The sequence below is a fragment of the Panulirus ornatus genome, chromosome 31, assembly GCF_036320965.1.
Source record: "Panulirus ornatus isolate Po-2019 chromosome 31, ASM3632096v1, whole genome shotgun sequence".
In the NCBI taxonomy this organism is placed as follows: Eukaryota; Metazoa; Arthropoda; class Malacostraca; order Decapoda; family Palinuridae; genus Panulirus; species Panulirus ornatus.
In genome coordinates this window covers 12,178,982-12,206,180 of record NC_092254.1, presented here as the reverse complement: position 1 = coordinate 12,206,180, position 27,199 = coordinate 12,178,982, and the positions used below count along the sequence as shown (strand labels likewise).

Below are 27,199 nucleotides of genomic sequence, written 5' to 3'. Positions count from 1 at the left end.
CTGCCTTGTACAGGCCAGTAATCAGGACCTGCCTTGTACAGGCCAGTAATCAGGACCTGCCTTGTACAGGCCAGTAATCAGGACCTGCCTTGTACAGGCCAGTAATCAGGACCTGCCTTGTACAGGCCAGTAATCAGGACCTGCCTTGTACAGGCCAGTAATCAGGACCTGCCTTGTACAGGCCAGTAATCAGGACCTGCCTTGTACAGGCCAGTAATCAGGACCTGCCTTGTACAGGCCAGTAATCAGGACCTGTCTTGTACAGGCCAGTAACCAGGACCTGCCTTGTACAGGCCAGTAAGTATGACTTGTCTGGTACAGGCCTGTACTCAGGACCTGCTTGGTGTAGGCCAGTTTAGTATGAAAACACTGGTAAAGTAATGGAAATTGTGAAAAGTTGCTTTATTACCTCTGCCTTAGTATTGTTGCTATTGGATGAAATGCATGAATAGTAATGTGCCAATGAGGCTGGATAATGAATGATTTCGTTTTTCATGATAATGAAATATTTAAAGATTAGAGTAAGAATGACAGAGGAATGTTTGGATTGTTCTGTTATATTTTACAATACTTGGTAAGATGATAGTGGCGAGTTATAGGTAACTGTCTGGTTTGACACTGCAACTTTGTTAGCTTTGGATATTGATTGATGTTATTTTGTAGTATTAGTGGAGTGTTTAAAGAATACAAAATAGTTGCAGAGCATGATTTTGAAAGAAATACTTTTATTAAACAATTTTAGATTAAACAGTTGCAGTACATCAGAGAAAAGGCTAGGTTGAATGAAGTAAAAGAAGGTAATATAATAAAGAAAAAGATATCAACAGATCATATGAAAGCTGCACTTCACCTTCCAAAACCTTAACATATATTGTTCAGTATTCTGTTTGAAATGAATTAGTAATAGGCTTTGGGTGAAGACTGATTAAGAAGACAATAGTATTCTCCAGGGAGATATGCTTAAGTTACAGAAGTGGAATCCACAGTGGTTGCTGAAATTTCACATGGACAATATGTCACTATGCTGGTTGGACAAAAGGGAGAGGAATATGTGTGCAAGTTTTCAAAAGAGACGGGCTAACCATAATTGAAATGCGTGAAAGAGGAAAATGATATTGGCATCTGTTTGGACAAGAATTCAGAATTTGATATTCATATTGCAAAGATCAACCAAGCCAGTAATGTCTTTAAGCTGATAAGGAGAGCCTTCAGATATTTAAGTGTGGGAATCATTTTACTATTGTACAAGTCCTTGGTAAGACTGCATCTTGAACTGAGGGATCTGCATGGGCATCATGCAGATGAAAACATATCTTTCCCAATAGGGTTGTCCATTTCGATTCTCTTTGGAAGCCAATGTGTAGTATGCATTCTAAGATAATAGCATCACGACAATATGAGCCAGATAATGATAATTTGTATGATATTGGATACCAGTTTAGTTTTATATTAGAAAAAGGTTTTTGAACTTTTCGCTGTTTTTCAGATTGATAATGGAGGATTTGTTGTCCAGTCTCACTGGGGTGGCAGTAACACCACACCAAAATAGCCCCCATGCAGAACACCCACACTTTTCCCTGTACAAGGCCAAAAGCACTGGCTCTTCTCAAGATGAACGAAGGAAAAAAGTATTAGCAGTAAGGAAAGAGTAAGTGTTACATGTCCGTTCTTTATTATACTCTATTGTTTTAGGATTTATCATTCTTTGATTAGTAATGTCCACTGTACTAGGATGAAAGGGACCCAGACTCATGTAGAAAATTTTAGTCTAATGAATGTTATTGGCTGTTCCATTTAATTGGTGATTATGAGAACATTATTTAGTTTTGTATTAACAGAAGACTTGTATTAAGAACCTGTTATTACGTTATCTTAATAGGGCTTTGAGAATTTGTGGCCTCCGGAAAGAAGGAAATTGTAAGATTTAAGAGCAATAAAGATTTATAATATGCAGAGTATAGGTGGTGTAAAAAGAATTAATAGAATAAAGAATGCAAATGAGAGAAGTGTATGTAACGTGAAGATGTCATTTGAGAGATGCATTGATGAAAATCTTTATAATATTATGGTCATCAACAGTGCATGCCAGATGATTGACTTGTTAAGCTGTTTTAATATAGTAAGGTAAAAGGTACAAAGAGGAGAGGTAAATCATGGAAGAGATGGATAGATGTCATATTTCTTCTCTGTGAACAAATGCCTCTTTATGTAATGCTGATAGAATTACTTTGTTATTTGCTTATTTCCTCATGTTATTCTTCTTTCCTTTCCTCACCAGCTGATACGTAGAGTTTTCCTCATCATCCCTAAGGTCATCCAACCATCTTTGATTTCAGCTGGTTCACTGTGTATACACAACCCACAACCAGCCATTAACCTATGATAGGGGTTGAAGGGGCACTGAGAAGAGTAGAATTTCTTCTCATGTCTTTCAGATGATAAAAGAAATTTCTGTACATAGCCTACTCATTGCATGAAAATTCTTGTAGGGATAAGGATGAGGGAATAGAGGTATGGTGTAAAGAAGAGTGGAGGGGTAAAAGTGTTGGCAAGCAAGGAGATGAATCAGGGAGTATGAAAGGAAGGTAACTGAAAGCTTAGATGGAAGTGCAGTGAATATAGGAATGCATTCATTTGTGAATGAGGTGTTTAAAATGTTTAGAGAAATACTAGTAAAGGTTGTAGAATCAGTAGTGGGATGCAAGGTAGTGAGATACCAGTGCATGGCGGACAGAAGAGATTAGCAATCCTGTGGAAGAGAAGAAAGAGGCATATAGTAAATTGCTCAATAGGAATGTTCCAGTGGAAGTTCAGCAAAGGAGGAGGGAAGAATACAAAATGTGTAAGTGGAATGTTAAGAAGCTGACAGAGGAAAGCAAAGAAAGAGTAGATGGAGATTTTGTAAGAAAGTTAAGTGAAAAGTTTCGGGATTATAAGAAACTATACCGGAAGGAGGCAGAAAAAAAAGGAAAGAGGTGGATGTAAGAGTGGAAATGTTGATGTGAGAAATAAGGAAGGGGAATTGCTGAATCAAAAAGAGGAAGTGAAAGGAAGATGGAAAGAGTATTTTGAAGAACTGATGAATGTGGGAGAAGGGGAGGCAGCAATTGTTATGTGCATGGGTATGAAGGAGGGAAGGAAGAGGATACAAATGTAGGGGCCTATAGCAAAGAGGGAGGTAAGAAGGCAATAAAGAGGCTGAAGGTAGGAAAGGCACCTGGAGTTGGTAGGATTATGGCTGAAATGCTGAAGTATGGAGGAGAAAGTGTGATGGAGAGGATGCATCTTATATGTAATTTAGCATGGAAACAGAAGGTTGTGCCTGAGGATTGGGTGAAAGCTATTATTGTTCATTTATTCAAAAGAAAAGGTGCAAAGGATGTACATAGCAGTTATAAGGGAATAAGTGTTAAGTATATCAGGAAAAGTGTATGCAAGAATATTAATTGACAGAGTGATGGAAGTGACTGAATGCAGAATGAGTGAAGAGCAAGGGGGTTTTAAGAAAGGTAGGGGATGTGTGAATCAGATTTTTGTTGTAAAGATGACCATGGAAGGGTATTTAGCAAAAGGTGAGAAGTTGTATGCAGCTTTTATGGATCTGGAGAAAGTGTATAACAGAGTCGAGAGGAATGCTTTTTGTGATGTGTTAAGGATGTATAGTGTAGGGGGACAACTGTTGGATGGTGTAAAAGCCTTCCATAGTGAGGGAAATGCATGTGTAAGATTGGTTGGAGTGCTGAGCAAAAATTTTGGAATACATGTAGGTGTGAGGCAGGGCTGTGTGATGCTACCATGGAAATATTTTATCATTGTCGTCTTAAAGACTGCCTGAAAGTTAATATTCTCAGGGCACGCTATGACCTCCTGATGCATCTGCGTTGTATTGAGGAAGGGCCATCTCATTCATTTGAGAGAACAGATGAAGGCATGGAATATGAACAGGTAAGTTAATCCATCAAGTCCTGGACTTATTATTTCTTTTCAGTATATTTTTACCATTTACCTTATTTATGTTCATCACAAATCATGATTACTACTTGTTTTATCTCTTTAGCCAAGTAAATTTTTCACATGTCTATCTACTTGTCTTTGTTTTTTTTGTCAATCCACCTATTTATATTTCTGACGGCTTGTTTCCCTTGGTTCCCAAAAGCCACATAATTCTGTTTCCTGTGTTTTTCAGTTGACCACATCAGATTTTAAAGTATTCCCATTATATCTGACTTATAACTACTTTTACTGAATTCACTGTAATTACTCATGATATTCTGTACTTATTATAATTTCCTTTCAGATCCTTACTATAGTACCACTTCAAAACATAAATCTTTATGATATTCACATTTTCTTTTTACATGTATATTGAAATTTTTGTTTTAGTTCTAATTCAAGCAGATATAATCCAAGTGAAAATCATCCCTTAGGCATATTTACTGTTTTTCTCTCTCATTTCCCCAGATGGAGAAGGCATGTTATTCACGACCAAAGAAGTATCGTAATTTCCTGATGTTAAGTGAGTGGCTAGTAGATGTGCCAGAAGATTTTGCTACATGTTTTCTTGCTGTACCATGCCCAGTTGGAAAGCGATCTCTTATAGTTTCTGCCAGGGTAAGTTTTCAGGAGTAACACTGAATAACTGTAGGCAGTAGTTGATAGGCAGCCAGTGACCAGGGAGGTATGTTATTAGTACTACCCGCCTGAGTATTGAGAGGGTTAGTGATGGCTGTGTAGTGAGCCAGCTTTTCAGTGATTGTCAAATTGCATTCCTTTGACCCAAGTAGCTGTTTACTTTTAATGCTTCACCCATGTGTGGCCTACTGGCATTCTGTTTAGTGATGAGTAGTTAGTGTAGCAAACAGCCATAAGTTGGAAGCTGGCTTTGGTCAACTCCTGTTACTATTGTTGTTTTATTGTTATAGTCAAGGCAGCCAGCCCAGGTTGCGTCAGTCCCAGTCAGGCACCCGGCTCGTGCACTCTCTCTCTCCCTGTACATATTGCTGTTAGTTGTTTAATAGAGAATTGGAGTTTTTAATGATTCTTTTTATACGACCTACACTGCATTGTGGCAGGATGAACTCGACTATGTTTTGAGGGCAGGTCATGGTGTTATCACACCTCTTATAACCCCCTCTATATTTTGAGATTCATGAGCGGAATGCAGCCAAATTGTGGAGGTACTGGAGAAGCCGGTATGAGTGTTATGCAATGGTGATGAAACTGAGTGATAAGAAGCCAGAGGTTCAAGTATTGGTGTTGTTGACTGTAATTGGATCTGAATCACACAAGGTTTTTGATGCATTCAAAATAATTATATAGCAAAAGAAAGACTTAAAACAAGTGCAAGCGCTCCAAGCTTTTGAAGACTATTGCCAACCCATGAGCAGCACAATGTTTGAGAGGTACAGGTTCAACCTATATAAATAACAGCCGAGAGAGTTGTTTGAACAGTATGTCGCAGTGCATCATCAGCTTTACTATAGAGATGAGCTGCATGCAGAGGATGGTTTGATATTTAAAAGAAATAGACTGGTGGAACCAATATTGTTGAGGAAGGAGATGCTGGACATTGGTCATTGAGGTCACATTCGGTTAGAGAGTTGCCTGCCTTGCATGAGAGAAACAATACTCTGGCTTGGAATGTCATCCAATGTAAAAGCACTGGTTTCTCATTGTGATGTTTGTCTGAGGGAAAGAGACACTATGAAGAAGGAGCCTCTAATGAGTCATGATTTTCCTTTCCACCCATGGGCTAAGGTGGGAGTTGACATTTGCTATCTTGAAAACTGGGATATACTGGTTGTGGTGGACTATTACAGTAATTATATTGATGTTGCCTGAGTTAGAAATCTTCCTTCAGAAGGAGTAATAAGAGAGATACAGGACATCTTTGCCCTATATGGAATACCAGACTCCCTTGTGACAGACAACTGTCCACAGTACAACACAGTGGACTTCCAAGCCTTTGCCAACAAATGGCCATGTGCATATCACCTCTAGTCACTGGCAAGACTGAAAATGCTGTGAAGACTGTGAAGAGGCTGTTTACAAAATGTAAATTGTCAGGAAAGTCTGAGTTCTTGGCACTGTTAAACTGGCGAAATGCTCCAAGTGAGGGCATGCATTCAAGTCCAGCTCAACGCTTAATGGGTTGTCGGTGTAAGACTTAAATGCCATGTACAGTAACTCTATTACGACCATGCCACTCGACAGAACAAGACAAAAGAGATATCATTTTGAGAACGCTAAACAGGCACATTATTACAATTGAAGCTCACATCCCTTAAGCCCAATATCTCCATGAGATGCTATACATATGAGACTTCAAGGCAGCAAGGGGTGGACACCGGAGGTATGTGTCAAGGAAGTTTCTTCCAATCTTATCTAGTCACAGTTGGTGATCGGATGTATCAGGGAATTGTCATCATCTTCTCTGTACAGCAGAGAGATTGGTGGAGGGGAGCAGCTGGGAGGATGCAGGTGAGTGCTATAATTGATGTGGATGTGACTGAGGCAGTTCCAACCCCAGAACTTCTCAAGTGCTATAATTGATGTGCAGATGTAAGTGAAGCAGTTCCAACCCCAGAACTTAGTGAACATACACCACAACGGTCAACCCCAGTGAACCAGCAACCAACCTAGACAGAGCCTATGGTCATGTGTCGTGACAGTTCAACCTTTCCACATGCTCCACTGCATTGCTCCACCTGGAACAAAAGAGTGCCAATATGTTATGGAATAAATGATTAGATTATGTTTTATGTGATTATTCTTAGTGAAAAGTGAGTAATGTTGAGGCAGAGATACTACAATTTTAAGTTATGTATTTGTGGGATGGTTTGATTACTTTTATCTATATATCCTTTAATGAGCAATTAATGTGCATTGTTCTTGTATATGAATATTCCACTTTACAAGAATGGTTCTCTTATTATTTGTGTAATTAATGGTTTTGTTTTTATAAAGACTGCTTTGTTTTCTTTGAAGAAAGAGAGATCTGACAAGTAGTCAGTGCAATGAATGACCTGAAGTTGGTAGTTGGCTTTGATCGACTGTTGTTACTATTGTTGTTTTATTGCTATCGTCAAGGCAGCCAGCTCATGCTGCGTCAGTCCCAGCTAGGCAGCCATCTTGTACACTCTTGCTCTGTACATATTGCTGTTAGTTGTTTGATAAAGAATTGGAGTTTTTATAGATTCTTTTAATCTGACCTTACACCACATTCATAAATATACACTCTGTCCTTGTTATACATAACACTTGACAACACTTAACTCACACAATTCATTCTTTGTAACTTTGATTTTTCTGCAGTGAACATTGAGCTCGCTCTGCCTTTTAACAAAATGGTTGGAGCAGTAGATATTAATTTTAGGTAGGAACAATTTGCCAGTAGATTCATGTGGAAACATTAGGTAAAAGTAGTCAATAGGAACATTAGGAAGGAGCTTTAGGTAGTAGTAGTAAGTATGAACATTAGGGAAGAGCCTCTGCAAACTCTGCACCAGAGTTGCCCTCCGTCAGTGGCCTGTTAAGGGTGAGGCATTAAAGTCTAAGAAGTGGCACTGCAGTTCACTAGTTTTGGAGACTCTTTTGCCATGGCAACCTCCTTGAGGAGTGTGTCCACTTTGGTAGTTCAGCCTTTAATATTTCTATTTTCCCTGTAATTCAGTGCATACCTTTACTGCATATTCTATTCTCTCCCTGTTGTTCAGCTGCTATACCGTAGGTACTGACTTTGTTTTCTGCCATTGGACTTTCTGTACCAGTTCTTTGTCTCCTTCATATGGGATGACCAAGCTGGTGATGCATACCATTTAGGCCTGTTAAGTAGATATTTGTGGAATATATATTTCTGATGTACTTTAAGTCAGTTTTTAGATCAGCCTGTGGATAAATATTTTTTTGATATGAAATTGCTCCTCCTGTCATGGTAAGGTAGCATCAGGAACAGTTGAATGATAGCCTTTTAGCCTTATTTGCACATATGCACTCTCTAGCTGTTATGTATAATATACCAAAACTAGTGCCTCTGGATACATTTTTTTCTATCTTTTATACCCAGTTGCTTCAGGAAAAAACAGTCAGAGGCCCCATTTGCGCATTTCCGTGTTTTATCTGTCATGTATCAAGTACTGATATCAGAGTCAACCATCCAAAGCTATGCTCCATGGTTTGCCATAACTGTTTCATATGCCCTGTTTTTATGAAAATAATTTGATTATTCATTTTATCATTAGTTAACTGTTTCTGCCAACAGGGGAAAACACGTGCATATGCCAAATCTGGTATCATGGTGAACCAGTTCCCTTCCTTGTTGCCTGGTGGAAATCGCCATACAGCTAGTAAAGGATATGCCCTGCTGGACTGTATATGGTCTGAAATCAACAAGACATACTATGTCATAGATCTAGTGGTATGGCTTAATCAGTCCATCATGGAGTGTGAAGTAAGTAACAGTTGAAGGCATTAATGAAAAATATCTAATTTGCTGTTAGGTATAACCATGGACTGACAGCCTTGGAATTTTAGCTCCTAAGCTGATAGTGATATAACAATTTTCACCCTCATTTGAATGCTAGGCTAACTTTGATTCCATCACTTAAATGCAGATGCATTGCTCAATCTAGAATGAATATCACATGCTTCAGTCACTCATGTATCATCTTTAAGGGTGTATATTATGTAGGCTTCCACTTTCCTTAAGTAAAACACCAGGTTATGAAAATATAGCTGGTTTTATGATAGAGATAATTCTTATAGCATTATTTTTTAAACTTTACAGTATAAGAAAATTATTTGTACCTTTATTGTATTACTGTGTATTTGATAAGATTGTCGGTTTATTTATTTATGTAAGTAAAGTCCTCTGTAAATAGATATTTAAAAGTACAAAGAAAATATGAGTGTTCATAGTATGCTTAGTGTGTATAGCATGAAGTTTGAAAAATAACCATAAGTATGTATTGTGTTTAGTTATGATTGATTTTGTAGGTAATATCAGGGATGTATAATACCAGTACTACCCGCCTGGATATCAGGAGGGTCAGTTAAGGCTGTGTAGTGAGCCAGCTCTTTAGTGGTTGTCAAAATGCACTCTTTTGATCAGATAGCTGTCTTTTCTTTCTGCCTCACCCACATATGGATTACTAGAATTTTGTCCACAAACATACAGAGTCTCTGTTACACATTACACTTGACAACACTAAACTTACACAGATCATTCTTTGTAACTATGGATTTTCCTCTGGTTAACATTGTGCTGTAGCCCTGCCTTTAGGCAAATGGTAGAAGCAATAGATAGAAGTATTAGGCAGGAACATGCTATCAGCAGTCTGATCTTGAATCTTCCTCGTATAGTGTCCATACACTCCTTCCCTCAATTAACAACTTCTTTCACTATAAAAAGTAGTTAGGTTGCTTACCAACAACCACCCCTGTTTTGTAGTTTTAATTACAAAAGAAAAGCACAGAAGTAGAAGTAGTTAGACTTTCCTGCACGGCCCAATCACTAATTGGGAATCTATGAAGAAAATCTAGTAGTCAGTAGGAAAATTAGGTAGGAACCTCTGCAAACACTGTGATAGAGTTGCCCTTTACCAGTGACCTGTAAAGGGTAGGGCACTAAAGGCTAAGAAATGGCACTGGAGGTCACTGGTTGTAGAGACCCTTCTGAGGAAGCTCTGGAAAGGGAGAAGCATTAGAGATATAGATAGATAGATAGATTTTAAATCATATAACCCCAGGAACTCTTTTATGGGGCCCTTGCAGCTTCATGCATTAGTAGGGAAATGATGATCTCCTTTGGAGTGAGAAAATTTTAAACAAGATCTTTACTTCTCATCTACTGACGATGATACACTTCTTGACCCTTTTCTATTGTCATACAACTTTTAAAAGCTTATGCATGCTGTCAGCATTTACAGGTACCTCATTCAGTCTGCTTTATTCGTTCGTAAGTCTTATACTGAAAAGACTTTGCAGATTCATGAATAAGTTTCTTAATTTCATGCTATGTCCTATGGTTTTATTGTCCCAACATCTTATAGAGAACTGTCCTGTATCTACACCATGTATGGTTTGAAAACTGAAGGGTTATGATAGGATCATTCCTCACTCTTTTCTTCTACATGGTGGGTATTTTTAAAGCCCCAAGCTTTTCCTTGTACCTGCGCTTCCTTGATTCTGGTACCATATTTCTCCCCCCTTCCCCCTGGATGTTCTCTTTTAGTTCTTTGTGTTGACCAAACTTTTGGAAGATTATTCTAGTTCTCATGTAAGACTTGAACATCTTGCTTAATGTTTCCTTATTTATGAACTTGAATGCACTTTTGATATTTTCCAGCAGACTGTTAGTCTTTTTAACTGTTTTCTAAAGATGGGACTCTGATGACAGACTAGGGTTCTAAAGATGGGACTCTGGTGACAGACTAGGGGTGATACTGACCCCATGTCTCCTGTATACACAAATTTCTACAGAATATTTCTTGCTATATGATATTCAGATCAAGGCTTTCTTTCACTCTGACCTATCCTCATTACAGTGAACCCTCGATTTAATGGATTAATAGGGTGGAAGGGGTGTCCATTAATGCCGAAAGTCCGTTAAATCAAATGTAACATATTTCTGTGCCACATTTAAGTTGACACACTGTCTTTTAACTCCTCTATCGCCATAGCATTATGTGTGTGGTATGATAGTTGGGTAGCAGGCACCCAGCAGCATGGTGATGCTTACCAGGCAGTTGGAGGCAGGAGTCAGACTGAGATACTATCCATCTCCTGTGAAAGGATACTTCTTTATGATAAAGTGAGGATGGACTGCTTGCTTTCATTGCACCTCTTAAATGGTGCAGTGAGTAGGATTCAAACCCATGGGGGAAAATTCCAAGTTATAGCAAGGCTACTCACTTTCTTCAGGAGATGGAGTGCACCCAAGGAAATTGCCTTGGATGGGGAAACCAATCTAGACAGTGAGGAGATGGAAGCTTTTTACAAAAAATGGGGAATCATGGCTCACATCTCCTCAGACCACTTCCATCAGTCCAGTAGATGTGGGGAAGCATCGGTGAAGGCATTCAAATGGGTGTTGAGGGACAACACAGGTGTTGGAGGTAGCTTGTACAACAGCAAAGCGACTCAGGCTGTTGCAAGATGGTGTCCTGTTGCCCCGGCAACATTATCTGATGTAATGGTGATGGAGAACTGCTCTGCAAAACAGGGAGTGGGCCATAGCAGAGAGCCAGGCTCAGGTGCAGGGTGGTTCAGCAGGTGACACCGCTGTGCTGCTCCAGCTATATATGGGCATGCAGGATATTGTTTTGAAGGGTGTGGGACAGGTCGGGCATGGTAGCAGAGGTGAAGTTGCATAGATAATACTCACTGAAGCTGGATGGCAGTGGCTGCCAGTCTTTGCAAAACTGACGTCACCTATGCACCAAGGCTTTGCTAATCCCCCCATGGGTCAAGGGGAGTACCCACCAGCAGTGGCTTCACCCCCAGTTGTAGCAACACCCAGCCTCAGGCAGTGGCACCCTTGCCTTGTGAGACACTGCCCTGCACACTTGAAAGATTATATTCATGGTGTCTCTTGTGAAGAGTAAATACACTGATTTGTTTTGTAACAAGTTTCTTGTTTGATTTCATGATATGCCTTCTTGTTGTTACATCTTTCAAAGAACTGTTCACCGTCTGTGTCATTGCTCTGTTTTTAAATCTTAAAGATGTTTAGGTACAATTTTCAAACTTCATGCTAAAATATGCAAGAAGAGTGAAACATGTCAGGCATTAATATCTTTATTAATTTTTCAGACTCTGTTTAGATTTGAATGGCTGAAATCAAGGTTGTCGGAGGAAAGACCTGAGGTGTCACAAGTATCAAAATTTAATCCATTTAGGTAGGTAGTTTATTTTTCATAATGCAATGCAATGCTTTTTTTTTTTAAATGCCCAGGTAGTGTCTACTCTTCTTAATTCAAAGCTCACTGATGTTTTGAAATATTTGAACAGTACTAAATTAATGACAATATTAAAGATGGTTTTTCCAGTGATTTATTGTTTTTCTCACCATGGCATGGTAATGTAAAGAACAAACAAATAGCAGCCTCTTTAGCACACGTCCATTTCATAGATATCTTTGTATAATGATCTGCATCCAAAGCCTACCATTCACGACAAAGCCCATGTTACAGCCCATTGATGGCATGATCCTTATCAATATCATCCCATTTCAATTTATTGTATCCTTTGAAAGCCTTGCACACTTCTTGAATACTTAGCTTTGATACCCCAAAGCCTCCAGCACTACTACGTCCTTTCATCTCCTGCTCAATTTTTTTCTTCCCTATGACTCTGCCATTTCTGACATGCAGATTCTTTCTCTTTATGTGTCCAGATCTTTTCAGCACACCCTGTTCAGCTCTTGTAATTGCTTGTGCTTCCACATATTTCTTATGCAGTCAACCTTCAGGGATTTCATTTCCATCACTATTCCTTCTTTTTGTTTTGCATTTTAGGCAAAAAACTCAGTTCCACACAACACTCTTGGGACTACAGTTTTTGAAGCATACCCATCTTTGCCCTAGCAGACAATGCATAACCTTAACCCCCCTCTTCCACCTTTTCACTCGCCTCTGCCACTTTGGTCCTGGCCACTGGATCCTTCACAGTAATATAATTTATGACAACAAAGCTTCTCATTTTTGAAGCTCAGATATCAAATGAGAATATAGAATTTATTTAGGAACATAAGACAGGAGCATTGGGTAATAGTAGTCTGTAGGAACATTAAGTAAGAACCTCTGCAAACACCATGCTAGAGTTTCCCTCTGCCAGTGGCCTGTTAAGGATGAGGTACCAAAGGCCAAGAAGTGGCACTGGAATTCACTAGTTCTGGAGACTCTATTGCCATGGCCACCCCCGTGAGGGAGTTCCAGGTGAGAACAAGCATCAGAGATACAGATAGATAGATTAGAATATACTTCAAAATGATTTTACAGAATTACTGAAGATATTATCATATCAATATTTGAAGAGGAAGTTAAGATCACTGATCCTGTAGCAAGGCTTGGCCTTTTATTGTATCATGTTGTAATGACGATTTATTTTTAGTGAATAAACATTCAAATTTTTATATGTAGATCTTTGTGTCACAGAGGTCAGTGCTCTTTTACCTTTTTCATTTTACCGTTTGATTTTTCTTTGGCAGTAGGGGTCATTGCCATGATGTTAATTTAGATTGTTTGACTTGTTATTATTGCCTTTGATTAAGGTCCTTGAGATGATTAAATGGCAGTTTAGTAAGTTTTATTATCTCTATAGCTCAGAGTGGGTAAAAGAGCCCAGCAAATGAGTGTTGGTGGCCTAGACATTTTGCTACATCACCTGCGCATTGCGATGTCATGGGCTTAGGCAGATTACTCCTTGGTTGTTAAGTTCCTGTGAATTAGTATCCACTGACATTATGAAATTGATGATGATTGGAGGGGTGCATTCTAATGCTCTCTCAGATGCTCACAGAAGAGAAAAGGATTCTCATCCTTCAGAACCTTTATTTTGTATAACATCAACCCATCCATGAACATATCCCAAGTCATCTAGTCCACTGTGTATCTAACTTTGCATATTTCAGATTTGAACGAGTACCATACTATGATTGTTCACCTGCAGCCTTAGGGAGGTTAGTGAGTGATCCACTGCCATTTACAGTGCCTCTGGATGGAATTTTATTTTATCACAAAGAGAGCCACTACACTCATGGCCCTACACCTTTAGTTGGCTGGCTAAAGGCATATATGTTTCCTGAAATTTTAAGTAAGTACATAATATACCTTTAAAGTCTCATGTCGAAGAAACCACATTGTGCTTGCAAGGAGAGATGTGTGGAAATAAAAAGAGCGTGGTTGAGAGAGCAGAAGAGGGTGTTTTGAAATGGTTTGGGCACATGGAGAGAATGAGTGAGGAAAGATTGACCAAGAGGATATATGTGTCGGAGGTGGAGGGAACGAGGAGAAGAGGGAGACCAAATTGGAGGTGGAAAGATGGAGTGAAAAAGATTTTGTGTGATCGGGGCCTGAACATGCAGGAGGGTGAAAGGAGGGCAAGGAATAGAGTGAATTGGAGCGATGTGGTATACAGGGGTTGACGTGCTGTCAGTGGATTGAATCAAGGCATGTGAAGCGTCTGGGGTAAACCATGGAAAGCTGTGTAGGTATGTATATTTGCGTGTGTGGACGTGTGTATGTACATGTGTATGGGGGGGGGGGTTGGGCCATTTCTTTCGTCTGTTTCCTTGCGCTACCTTGCAAACGCGGGAGACAGCGACAAAGTATAAAATAAAAAAAAAAAAAAAAAAAAAATTTTGACAGTGCTGGCATCTAATATTGTATATATATGGCTTATGGTTATATATTGTACAAGCTCTCCCCTACTTATGACCTATGTGACTTATGATCATCTCTATATATGACCAGAAAAAAAATGCGAACTGAAAAATAGAAATGATGAAATATGAACTAAAGAATCTTAAATTAAAGGTAAAAAGAAACTACAGCTGCTGTATATATATAATTTATGGTTGAGATAAAATGCAAAAGTTCCTGAGTAAATATGAATTTATAACAAGTTTCTTTCTTTTTGTTGTTTTTAAAGCAGTTTAATAAGCTCTTCAAACTTCACATTTTTTTCAGTTTTCAGTTTCACATGGAAAGGAATACCATCAGATAACTACCCTTGTTGGAAATCTATTTGTTCTTTGTCTGGATTGGTAATGTTTCTTTGTCAGTTTGTACTCATGTCTTCAGGTTCCTGATATGTTCATCAAAAGCTAATGAATTGATTTTGATGCTGTCTACATTATTTGTGATTTTGTAAAGTTATACATAACAGCTCTTTTTCATCTATGACATAGTGTGGGCATACTCCCAGTACCCAGAATCATTCCTTGTATGCTATTAGTTTGAAGCAATTAACAGTTTAGTTGCTAGGCTGAATATTTTCTTTAGCAATGGTATCTTTATTTCAGTGAGGTAACCAAACTATGATTACAAATTTAGGATAAGACTAGAATAAAGATTTATAATTCTTTTTCCTTGTTAGCTGAGATGACATGGGCAGCTGAGGCCCTAATCAAGGTAATCTCAAATAATGCAAAAATTGTTTTTATCAGAAAGGTGGGGTGTTGGTGATGAATATGATATTAGAGATTGTTAGATTAATTCACAGAATAGAATGCTGGGATAGATTAGTAAAGAAACTCATCTGCATTACAAAGCTTTAGGGTTAAGAAGAATGTCTAATTAAGAAATATGAATGATTATAGCACTATTTAAACATCCTGATGTTAGTATGCATATTTTGACAATGAAAAACTCTATGAGCATCAGAAAGCACTTATTCTGTAAGAGTAAATACACCATTTCATCCCCCAAGATGAGATAATATCTTTAAGAATTCACCCATTTCAACCATCATAAAGCAAATGAGGCCTGTATATGGTGATTCACAGGTCTTAGTGCATATATGGCAACCTATTTAGTTCTGTGACACTATAACTTGGAGATGAAGTGGCACTAAGCCATTACCCTTCCTTATTTCCACTTGTTTGCTGTTGCCATGAGGTCACATTGTTTACTGATATTAGCTTGCAGCCTATTCACATTGTTTCTGGCCTTCAGAGATTTCGGATAGGCATTTCTTTCAGGCCCTCATAGATTTCGGATGGGCATTTCTTTCAGGCCTTCAGAGATTTCGGATGGGCATTTTTGTCTTTTCTTTGTGGGTTTTTCATGGTGTGAATCAACTAATTTGTTGTCTGCTGAGAACTATATATAACAAGAGACAAAACTGGTATCAGTTGCCACAATATGGCAGTGATCTTAGACTGTTTTGATGGATCATTTTAACCACTTCTTTTTGTTATGTTTGCTATTTATCTATATTAAACAACTAGATATAATGGTATAAGTTCAAAATAATCACAAAGTGCCTGCAATATTCTGCAGGAACATGTATGGCCCATAAGTCTGGATGTGAAGAAAATTTACTGACATATGCAGATTCATCCCAGGATGGGGAAGTTGCTGGCTTTCTGTGCAGGCAAGGAAACTTGAGGTCAGAGTAATCCATTTTGGGCTGTTTTGTTTCACAAAATTTTAAACGTTACATAAAGCTCTCTCATCCAGACTAACATCAGTAAAGGAGTAGTGCTAGCTCATCTCAGTGTTTTGATTTAAGCTAGTTCAGAAGAATGTACTGGGTGAAGTTCCTTAATCATAGATGCCTATTCCTTAGAACAGGTTTCATTCTTAATGTGGGAAAATGTTTGAATGTTTCAGATTAATTTTTTGGCTTCGGCTCCTGAACAGGTTTGCATTGTTTTGTAGTGGACAAGGCCTTAACGGTGTAAAAGTACCCAACGTTGTATTGTATACCATGTGCTGCATCTTTAATATGTGATATTTGGATGCTTATACAATAGAGCTGGGGTTATAGATAGTACAGCTCGTCAGCCACGAGTTTCACAAGCGAGGATAATTGCCCCCAAATGAATTCTTGTCAGAAGTATCTGCTGCCCTGCTAACTAGGAGGGGGAGCATGGTGCTGGAGTCTCCATTTCATGGTCAGTCAGTGCTTAACCCACAGGTTGTTTCTTCTAACTTTTAAAGAGAAAAGTGGATTTTCTTAAGTCTGGCCACAAAGATGCCTGCCTACAATGCACCAAGATAGTTTAAGGAGTGCTACAGAGAATGGGAAGTGGCAACTGCTTCGAATGTTGATTGATGGTGATGGTAATTAAGGCTGGTTTCTCTATTTTTGGTCTAAAAGGGTTAGGTCTGATTGATCCTGAAAAGAAAAATGGCTTAGATTGTAGAGCTGTCTGTTTAGTGATGTATTTGATGATCTTGAAAAGAAAAATGGCTTAGATTGTAGAGCTGTCTGTTTAGTGATGTATTTGAAATGGACATCTTTTTAAAGGAGCATGTTTTGCCCTTTTCTCTGATTTTCTGTTCCTCAACCTTTCACTTTGAAGGAAGAGTATTTTGACTTCAGACTAGTGCTCAGACATAGGCACTTAAGTTTTTGTTTTTGTGAGATACCTCTTGTCTTCCAAAAGCAATGCACTGTGGGAGAAGACTTTACTCTTTTTTACCCTGCCCCATCAATTTTACAGTTGGAGCAAATTTTCTAGCCTGCTTTTGCATCAGAAAGGGAGTCCCCTTATATATAAAGGGTCCTAGCAGTGGAACATTCTGTACTACAAAAGTATTTCTTCACATTTTGTCTAAGGTTTCTCCCTTAATTGCATTATACATTAGTAACTGTACAGAAGATACTTTTTAACTACAGTAAGTGCTTGGGTTTATACAGAAAATTAAGAAGGATGATGGATTATTTAGTGATTGTTGTAACTAAAGGAGAATTAAATATTCTCACAGGTGTTACTTACACTGTTGTTACATTATTTGAGTAAATGTGTGTCATTAGTATTTTATGCTACATATGAATTGTATATCTTCCTTAAACAGATCTGACACTTATAGCTAAACTGGCATCTTGCACTAAGTAATTTTTTGAATATGAATCTGATTTTATATGAAGAATATTTACATCATTGATAATTTCTCCATTTCTTTCAGATGTCCCGGTACCAGGTGAGGTTTCTATCGCAAATGCCAGAAAAATACATTAACCTACCTACTCATATTCAGTATGGTGAAGAAAAAAGACAGGAAAAACTGAAAGCGAAGTGTGAGAAGGTGAGATTGAAAATGTTTTAGTGTAGCTTTCTTCAAATTTTTCTGTTTAATTATATTTTGATAAAACCCATTTTCTTCACAAACAGTTTTCCTCAAGCAGAATTTGTTTCCTTTTATTTGGACATTGCACCATGCACATGGTATTGCAGTGGAATTTATTATAAAAGGGGTTGACTGTGTTGTTGAGTGGTTGGTAAGGATATTCAGTGTATGTATGGTTCATGGTGAGGTTCCTGAGGATTGGCAAAATGCATGCATAGTGCCATTGTATAAAGGCAAAGGGGATAAGGGTGAGTGTTCAAATTAGAGGTATAAGTTTGTTGAGTATTCCTGGGAAATTATATAGGAGGGTATTGATTGAGAGGGTGAAGGCATGTACAGAGCATCAGATTGGGGAAGAGCAGTGTGGTTTCAGAAGTGGTAGAGGATGTGTGGATCAGGTGTTTGCTTTGAAGAATGTATGTGAGAAATACTTAGAAAAGCAGATGGATTTGCTTGTAGCATTTATGGATCTGGAGAAAGCATATGATAGGGTGGATAGAGATACTTTGTGGAAGGTGTTAAGAGTATATGGTGTGGAAGATAAGTTGCTAGAAGCAGTGAAAAGTTTTTGTTAAGGATGTTAGGCATGTGTACAAGTAGGAAGAGAGAAAAGTGATTGGTCCTCGATGAATGTCGGTTTGCGGCAGGGGTGCGTGGTATCTCTGTGGCTGTTTAATTTGTTTATGGTGGGGTTGTTAAGGAGGTGACTGCAAGAGTTATGGAGAGAGGGGCAAGTATGTGGATGAAAGTGCTTGGGAAGTGAATCAGTTGTTGTTTGCTAATGATACAGCGCAGGTGGCTGATTTGGGTGAGAACCTGCACTTGTTGGAGACTGAGTTTGGTAAAGTGTGTAAAAGAAAAAAGTTGAGAGTAAATATGAATAAGAGCAAGGTTGTTAGGTTCAGTAGAATTGAGGGACAAGTTAATTGGGAGGCAAGTTAGAATGGAGAAAAACTGGAGGAAGTGAAGTGTTTTACATATCTGGGAGTGGATTTGGCAGTGGATGGAATCATAGAAGTGGAAGTGAGTCATAGGGTGGGGGAAGGGGCGGAGGTTCTGGGAGCATTGAAGAATGAGTGGAAGATGAGAACGCTATCTTGGAGAGCAAAAATGGGTATGTTTGAAGGAATAGTGGTTCCAACAATGTTATATGGTTGCGAGGCATGGGCTATAGGCAGGGTTGTGCGGAGGAGGGTGGATGTGTTGGAAATGAAATGTTTGAGGTCAATATGTGGTGTGAGGTGGTTTGATCGAGTAATTAATGAAAGGTAAGAGAGATGTGTGGTAATAAAAAGCGTGGTTGAGAGAGCAGAAGAGGATGTATTGAAATGGTTTGGTCACATGGAGAGAATGAGTGAGGAAAGATTGACAAAGAGGATATATGTGTCAGAGGTGGAGGGAACGAGAAGTGGGAGACCAAATTGGAGGTGGAAAGATGGAGTGAAAAAGATTTTGTGCAATCGGGGCCAGAACATACAGGAGGGTGAAAGGCATGCAAGGAATAGAGTGAATTGGAATGATGCGGTATACCGGGGTTGACATACTGTCATTGGATTGAACCAGGGCATGTGAAGCATCTGGGATAAACCATGGATAGTTTTGTGGGGCCTGGATGTGGAAAGGGAGCTGTGGTTTCAGTGCATTACACGTTGTTGTTGTTGTTTGTTGAGTGTCCCTAGAGTGGTATTTGAGAGAGTGAAGGCATGTGCAGAGCATCAGAGTGGAGAGAAAGAAGGTAGTTTCATGAGAGGATGTGTGGCTCAGGTGTTGCTGTAAAGAATGTGAGAATTACTTAGATAAACAGAGGGATTTGTGTGTGGCATTTATGGACCTAGAGAAACCATATGATAGGGTTGATAGAGATGCCTTGTGGAAAGTGTTACAAATGTCTGGTGTGTGTGTGAGTAGTTAGAGAGGAGGGTGAACAGTTTCAGGTGAAAAAGAGAGGTCTGTGGTATAGGTGTGTGATGACACTATGGTTGTTTGATTTTATTAAGGGTAGGGATGTGAGGGAGGTAAATGTAAAGATTTTGGAAAAGAGGGGCGAGTATGCATTCTTGGGGTTGAGGGGTCCTGGGAAGCGAGTCAGTTGTTTGCTGATGACACAGAACTGATGATAAATTCAAGTGAGAAACTGCAGAAGATGGTGTCTGAGTTTGGGAGTAATTGTGAATAAAAGCAGTGCAGGACAGTTTAGGTGGGATTGAGTTTGAATGGAGAAGTTTTGGAAGAAGTGGAGTGCTTTAGATATCTAGTAGTCAACATGGCAGCACATGGAACCATGGAAGTGGAAGTGGGTATGAATGGTAGGGTGAGTGAAGGGTGAGGATGCGGCAATAACAAGTGTGGTTGAGAGAGATAAAGAGGTTTTGGCAAAATGGTTTGGACTTTTGGAGAGAATGGGTAAGGAGAGGTTCACATAGAGGATATTTATGTCAGAATGGGAGGAGACTAGGAGAAGGGACAGACCAAATTAGAGATGGAAGGAGGGGGTGAAAAAGATTTTGAGAGCTACATGCCTGAACATGTATGAGAGTGAAAGGCATACATGGGATAGAGTGAAATGGAGAGATGGTGAGTATAAAGGGTGGCATGTTGTCAGTGGACTTAACCAGGGCATAAGAACCAGACAGGGAAAACAACAGAAAGGTTTGTGGGGTCTGGTTGTGGATAGGGGGCTGTACATGACAGCTAAAGAATGGGTGTGAGCGAATGAGGCCTTTCTTCATCTGTTCCTGCTTTACCTTGTTAATACTGGAAATGGTAAGCAAATATGAGTGTATTTTTTTTTCATATGTAATTGCTTCTCATGACTTAGCTTTTTATAAGCAGCTTTATACACAGTATGCTAAATATAAAAGTTCTGCAATTTGCTGTTGTTTTCAGGCATATATATATATATATATTTTTTTTTTTTCAAACTATTCGCCATTTCCCGCGTTAGCGAGGTAGCGTTAAGAACAGAGAACTGGGCCACTGAGGGAATATCCTCACCTGGCCCCCTTCTCTGTTCCTTCTTTTGGAAAATTAAAAAAAATTGAGAGGGGAGGATTTCCAGCCCCCCGCTCCCTCCCCTTTTAGTCGCCTTCTTCGACACGCAGGGAATACGTGGGAAGTATTCTTTCTCCCCTATCCCCAGGGATATATATATATATATATATATATATATATATATATATATATATATATATATATATATATATATATATATATTTTTTTTTTTTCTTTATACTTTGTCGCTGTCTCCCGCGTTTGCGAGGTAGCGCAAGGAAACAGACGAAAGAAATGGCCCAACCCCCCCCCCCATACACATGTACATACACACGTCCACACACGCAAATATACATACCTACACAGCTTTCCATGGTTTACCCCAGACGCTTCACATGCCTTGATTCAATCCACTGACAGCATGTCAACCCCTGTATACCACATCGCTCCAATTCACTCTATTCCTTGCCCTCCTTTCACCCTCCTGCATGTTCAGGCCCCGATCACACAAAATCTTTTTCACTCCATCTTTCCACCTCCAATTTGGTCTCCCTCTTCTCCTCGTTCCCTCCACCTCCGACACATATATCCTCTTGGTCAATCTTTCCTCACTCATTCTCTCCATGTGCCCAAACCATTTCAAAACACCCTCTTCTGCTCTCTCAACCACGCACGCTCTTTTTATTTCCACACATCTCTCTTACCCTTACATTACTTACCCGATCAAACCACCTCACACCACACATTGTCCTCAAACATCTCATTTCCAGCACATCCACCCTCCTGCGCACAACTCTATCCATAGCCCATGCCTCGCAACCATACAACATTGTTGGAACCACTATTCCTTCAAACATACCCATTTTAGCTTTCCGAGATAATGTTCTCGACTTCCACACATTCTTCAAGGCTCCCAGGATTTTCGCCCCTTCCCCCACCCTATGATTCACTTCCGCTTCCATGGTTCCATCCGCTGCCAGATCCACTCCCAGATATCTAAAACACTTTACTTCCTTCAGTTTTTCTCCATTCAAACTTACCTCCCAATTGACTTGACCCTCAACCCTACTGTACCTAATAACCTTGCTCTTATTCACATTTACTCTTAACTTTCTTCTTTCACACACTTTACCAAACTCAGTCACCAGCTTCTGCAGTTTCGCACATGAATCAGCCACCAGAGCTGTATCATCAGCGAACAACAACCGACTCACTTCCCAAGCTCTCTCATCCACAACAGACTTCATACTTGCCCCTCTTTCCAAAACTCTTGCATTCACCTCCCTAACAACCCCATCCATAAACAAATCAAACAACCATGGAGACATCACACACCCCTGCCGCAAACCTACATTCACTGAGAACCAATCACTTTCCTCTCTTCCTACTCGTACACATGCCTTACAGTATCCTCAATAAAAACTTTTCACTGCTTCTAACAACTTGCCTCCCACACCATATATTCTTAATACCTTCCACAGAGCATCTCTATCAACTCTATCATTTGCCTTCTCCAGATCCATAAATGCTACATACAAATCCATTTGTTTTTCTAAGTATTTCTCGCATACATTCTTCAAAGCAAACACCTGATCCACACATCCTCTACCACTTCTGAAACCACACTGCTCTTCCCCAATCTGATGCTCTGTACATGCCTTCACCCTCTCAATCAATACCCTTCCATATAATTTACCAGGAATGCTCAACAAACTTATACCTCTGTAATTTGAGCACTCACTCTTATCCCCTTTGCCTTTGTGCAATGGCACCATGCACGCATTCCGCCAATTCTCAGGCACCTCACCATGAGTCATACATACATTAAATAACTTTACCAACCAGTCAACAATACAGTCACACCCTTTTTTAATAAATTCCACTGCAATACTATCCAAATCTGCTGCCTTGCCGGCTTTCATCTTCCGCAAAGCTTTTACTACCTCTTCTCTGTTTACCAAATCATTTTACCAAATAATTTTTCTTACATTGCAGATGGATGTTTCCTCCTTTAGGAATGAAACCACTAAGAAAACCAAAAATAAAAGAGTGGAAGATAATCTGGAAAGTCAAATGGAATCATCAGCTTGCTAGTTCTCTGTCAACATATATGTTTTATTAGCTGCTTAGCCCTGTGTGATGACAGTGAGCTTGCATTTATATCAACATCCCTTATCTCACTGATTTCTTAAGGGTAGCAAAATACCCCAGGGAATTAGGCATCCTTTCTGGTTGCCAGCCTGCTGGTTTAAGGAACTTCAGTTTAGCAATATTAATTCCCACAAAAGGTGCAGGTTTCTTCTGCCCCATTGAAATTGGAATGGTGATGATTTATAAGATCCTTATCATTTCTGCGTATCACTCATTCTTAATGTTTCTTTTTGTCTTTTAATAGTAACTACTTCAAGGATTGTTTGAAATAGTTTTATGAATAAATGTCTGTTGCTTTGTGTTCTTTCCACATTTTTCAATAAAAGTCTTTCAGAGATAAAGGTGTTTTAAAGGAAACCAAACTGCAGAACATTGCATTCTTTTAAGGTCAAAGGTTAAGATTGCAGAAAAAATCAGAAACTTTGAGCAAAGAGCATGAATGCAAACAGATGTAGTTCGGAGAAATTCCTGAAAATTCAAACCAAGATACAAAGTAACATGTCATGGACTTGAACCGAGTTTTTTGTCTAGTATTTCTTTTAACATATTTATGGTGCTGCTCTGAACAGCTGTTATTGGGATTATATCATTCCATATGTTGACAATCTAGGCAAAACATGCACTTTGCCTCAAGGGAAACTGCATACTCTTAAATTTGTTTACATTATTATGGGTGAAATCAGATTGATCACGTCTAAACCCTTTTGCATCCACATTTAGATACTGTACATCCAAGTGCATTATAATTCCCCTGTCCGTGTCATTTGGATTAAATCTACATCTTTCAAAAAAGTTCCTTTACTGCAAAATATTTCATTGACAAAGATATATGGATTTTTTTTCAGCCAAAGTCTATGTTGTATGTTGTTATGTAGGTGGGTGAAAATGAGTGTTTGAAGGTACAGTAGTCCCACTGATTTTGTATGGATTCAAGTCACAGGCTATAGATGAGAATGTGCAGAGGAGGGTGGATTTGCTGGAAATGAAATGTTTAGAGGACAATGTCATCTAAAGTGGTTTGAAAGAGCTGAGGAGGGTGTGTTGAAATGGTTTGGGCATGTAGAGAGAATGAGAAAAGATTGACCTTGAGGATATACTGCATGTGTGTCAGAAGTAGAGGGGACAAGGAGAAGGGAGAGACCAAATTGGAAATGGAAGGATGGAGTCAGGAAGATTTTAAGTGCCCAAGGTCTGAACATGCAGGACGGTGACTGTTGTGCACAGGATGGAGTGAATTGGAGAAATGGGGTATAAAAGGGGCAACAGCTGTCAATGAACTGAACCAGGGCATATGTAGCAGCCAGGGGAACTATGGCAAGATCTGTGGGGCCTGTTTTGCAGATAGGTGGTTATGGTTTCAGCGCATTACACAACTGCTAGAGAATGGATGCGAGTGAATGAAGCCTCTCTTCATCAGTTCCTGTACTACCTTGCTAACATGGAAAACAGCAAACAAGAAGTACAAAATATGTAATGCATTCACATCTTTGCAGAACACTTTTGCCATGATGTTTCATCACTCTAAATATTATTTAATTCAGTTGTGTTTAATGGAAAATGATTTTTGGTAAAATTTGGTACTTCTATATTTTCCCCCATAAACTGTAATTCTCATGCTTTTATGTGATTCCAAAGTGCTTCATATTTGTAAACTTCATGTGTTTCATAATAAACTTTCAAGATAAAGTCAAAAAAATAAAAGTATTAAATAAGGACTTTCATTTGAAATTTGAAGGCATCCCTCAAAACGTAATTATACAGCAAAAGGGTTAAACATCTGCACAGAATAATATTGTTGAAACCTTCGACAGTCTTGAACATGTGCATCAAATCACCTCTCAACATTCTCTTTTCTAAAGATTTTCAGGATCTGTTTCTTTGTTCAGTATTCATTGTAATAGTTCACTGCTGTACTGTCTCAATTCTGTTTTCAAGTATAATGACCAAAACTAAACACATTGTTCAAGGTAGGGATGGACCAATGAGGATTAGTTTCATAGACTTGAATCAAAGTGCCTTACTTTTTTTTTCATAAGTGTTCACTCTTTTCCACATGATCAAGGTAGCATCGATAACAGGTGACAAAGCCTTTAGAGGGAAAAATCTTCACTTGGCTCTTGCTCTGTTCTTTCTTTTGGAAAGTAATATGGGAAAGAACGATTTCCAGCAATCCACTCCCACCCTCTTAGTTGCCTTCTACAAGATATAGGGAATATATGGGCAATGTTCTTTCTTCCCTTTCCCCAAGGATAGTGCCTTACATATAAAACCTAATATTTTTTTTCCTACTTTAGCACTTTTGTGAAAAGCTTACTGGGTTTTCTGTTACCAGATATTATTACATTTTTGTCTTTATCTTCATTCATGTCATGTAACATCAGCAGAGTTCATAATTGTAGCTTGTCCATAGTTTGTCTATGCTGGCTTGCAGCTGTAGAAGTTCTATTTCTGCTGTAGCTTATTATTACCTGCAACTTTTGATATCATTCAACAGCCCAATAGCAGTGTCAAATATGAATAAAAAAGAAAATGTCGCCAAGACTGATCCTATTCAGCAATGCACTTTTATCACCTCATCATTCTGAGGCTTGATTATAATCACTACTCTTTGTTTACAGCTCATCAACTAGTTTTATGGACACTGCAGCAAAACTCCTAGGCCATGTAACAATTACTGATAGTAATGATTGAAGAGGGACTTCACTGAACACACTGTAAATTTTAAGTAAATAACATCTACTGCTTCATCTTCAATTATATCTGATGTTTTCATCTTGCAAGAAATCAAGCAGGTTTGTTGAAAATGAGTGCATCAAAAACCATACTGCAAACTATTAATTAATTTGTGATCCTTTCAGTAATTTACAACCTCATCCCAAATGATTGTTTCCATAAGTTTACCAATGAAGAGCATCAGGCTAATTGAACAATAATATATAGACAAGGACTTGATAATTCTTTTGAATATAGTTTACAATATACTGTCTTTGGCGAGTGGAAAACAAATTTTTTGCCAGTTTTTGGGAAATTTGTATGCTAAAATATCACCATAGGTACTCACCATTCTGAAGTGAGTTATGGCTAATCAGGTGGGTAGAAGCTGGTAAGCAACCACCAGTGAGGGAGGTATATTACCAGTACAACCCACCTGGGTATTAGTTGGGTTAGTGACAGCTGTGCCAAGTTAAGATGCACTCCTCTGACCCAGATGGCTATTTTTTCTTTCTGCCTCATCCACATGTGGACTGCTGGTATTTTTCCATAACACATACAATCTCTCGTTGATACACATAACTCCTGACACTTAACTCACACAACTCATTCTTCATAACCCAAAATTTTCCTGAAGTGAACACTATGTGCTAACCCTGCCTATTGGGAAAACGGTAGGAGTAACTGTCAAAAGCAGTAGGTAGGAAAATTAGATAGAAGCAGTAGGTAGGAACATTAGGTACAAATAGCAGACTGCAATATATGGCAAGAACATAAGGTAGAAGTAGTCGAGAGGAACTTTTGGTAGGAGCCTCTGAAAACACCACTAGAGTTGCCCTCTGACAGTGGCTGTCTAGGACGAGGCATTAAAAGTTAAGAAGCAGTATTTTAGTTCACCAGTTATGAAGACTCTTTTGCCATGGTAAACCTCTTGAGAGAGTTCCAGAAAGAAATGGACATCAGGCATCAGAGATATCGACTAATAAGTTGTGTTTTAACACAGAGTAATTGCATATTAATTACTTATTTGTTGCTTGATGATCTTGGAGACTATTCTGCAGGAGACTGTATTGAAAAAAAAAAGGTTGCTTGTTGATCCCAGCGACTATTTTGCAGGAGAATGGACTGAAAACATAGGTAATGAACACCATTATGTCATTTTCCATTTACAAAACAAAAGATTTAACCTAAAAAAGTTTTTTGAAAACTTTGAGTTTGATATTTCCCTCTTCATGTAGTTCCACGTATTTCAATAGGTTTAATAAGGAACTTAGGTTTAAAAGTTGTATTTCAATGAAGTCACCTTTTTAACTTTTGAATTGAAATGGTGAGCTAATAGTGGATACTGGAGAAATGATACTTCCCACGTACCTCATGTTGTAGAAAATTAATAAAAGGTAAGATTGGAGGTCTGGAAATTCTTCCCTTCTTTATTTTTACTTTCCAAATGCAGGAAATGAGGACAGAGGTAAGATAGAATTTTCCTTGCAGATTTCATTATCCACTTCTGGTACTACATCAAAAAGGTAGGAGAAGCATAAAGATAA

General features: G+C 38.8%; 1 protein-coding gene across 1 annotated transcript; it reads left to right on the top strand.

Annotated features, from left to right (window-relative positions):
* Nucleotides 1–276: 276 nt before the first annotated feature.
* Nucleotides 277–23,090, top strand: Snup (snurportin-1). The gene is given in 10 exon segments (XM_071680644.1): nucleotides 277–297; nucleotides 1,487–1,648; nucleotides 3,852–3,945; nucleotides 4,462–4,611; nucleotides 8,261–8,449; nucleotides 11,812–11,897; nucleotides 13,631–13,812; nucleotides 17,637–17,659; nucleotides 17,661–17,756; nucleotides 22,785–23,090. Coding segments are annotated over 9 exon segments (1,074 nt in total). The 5' UTR covers nucleotides 277–297; nucleotides 1,487–1,493; the 3' UTR covers nucleotides 22,884–23,090.
* Nucleotides 23,091–27,199: the final 4,109 nt, after the last annotated feature.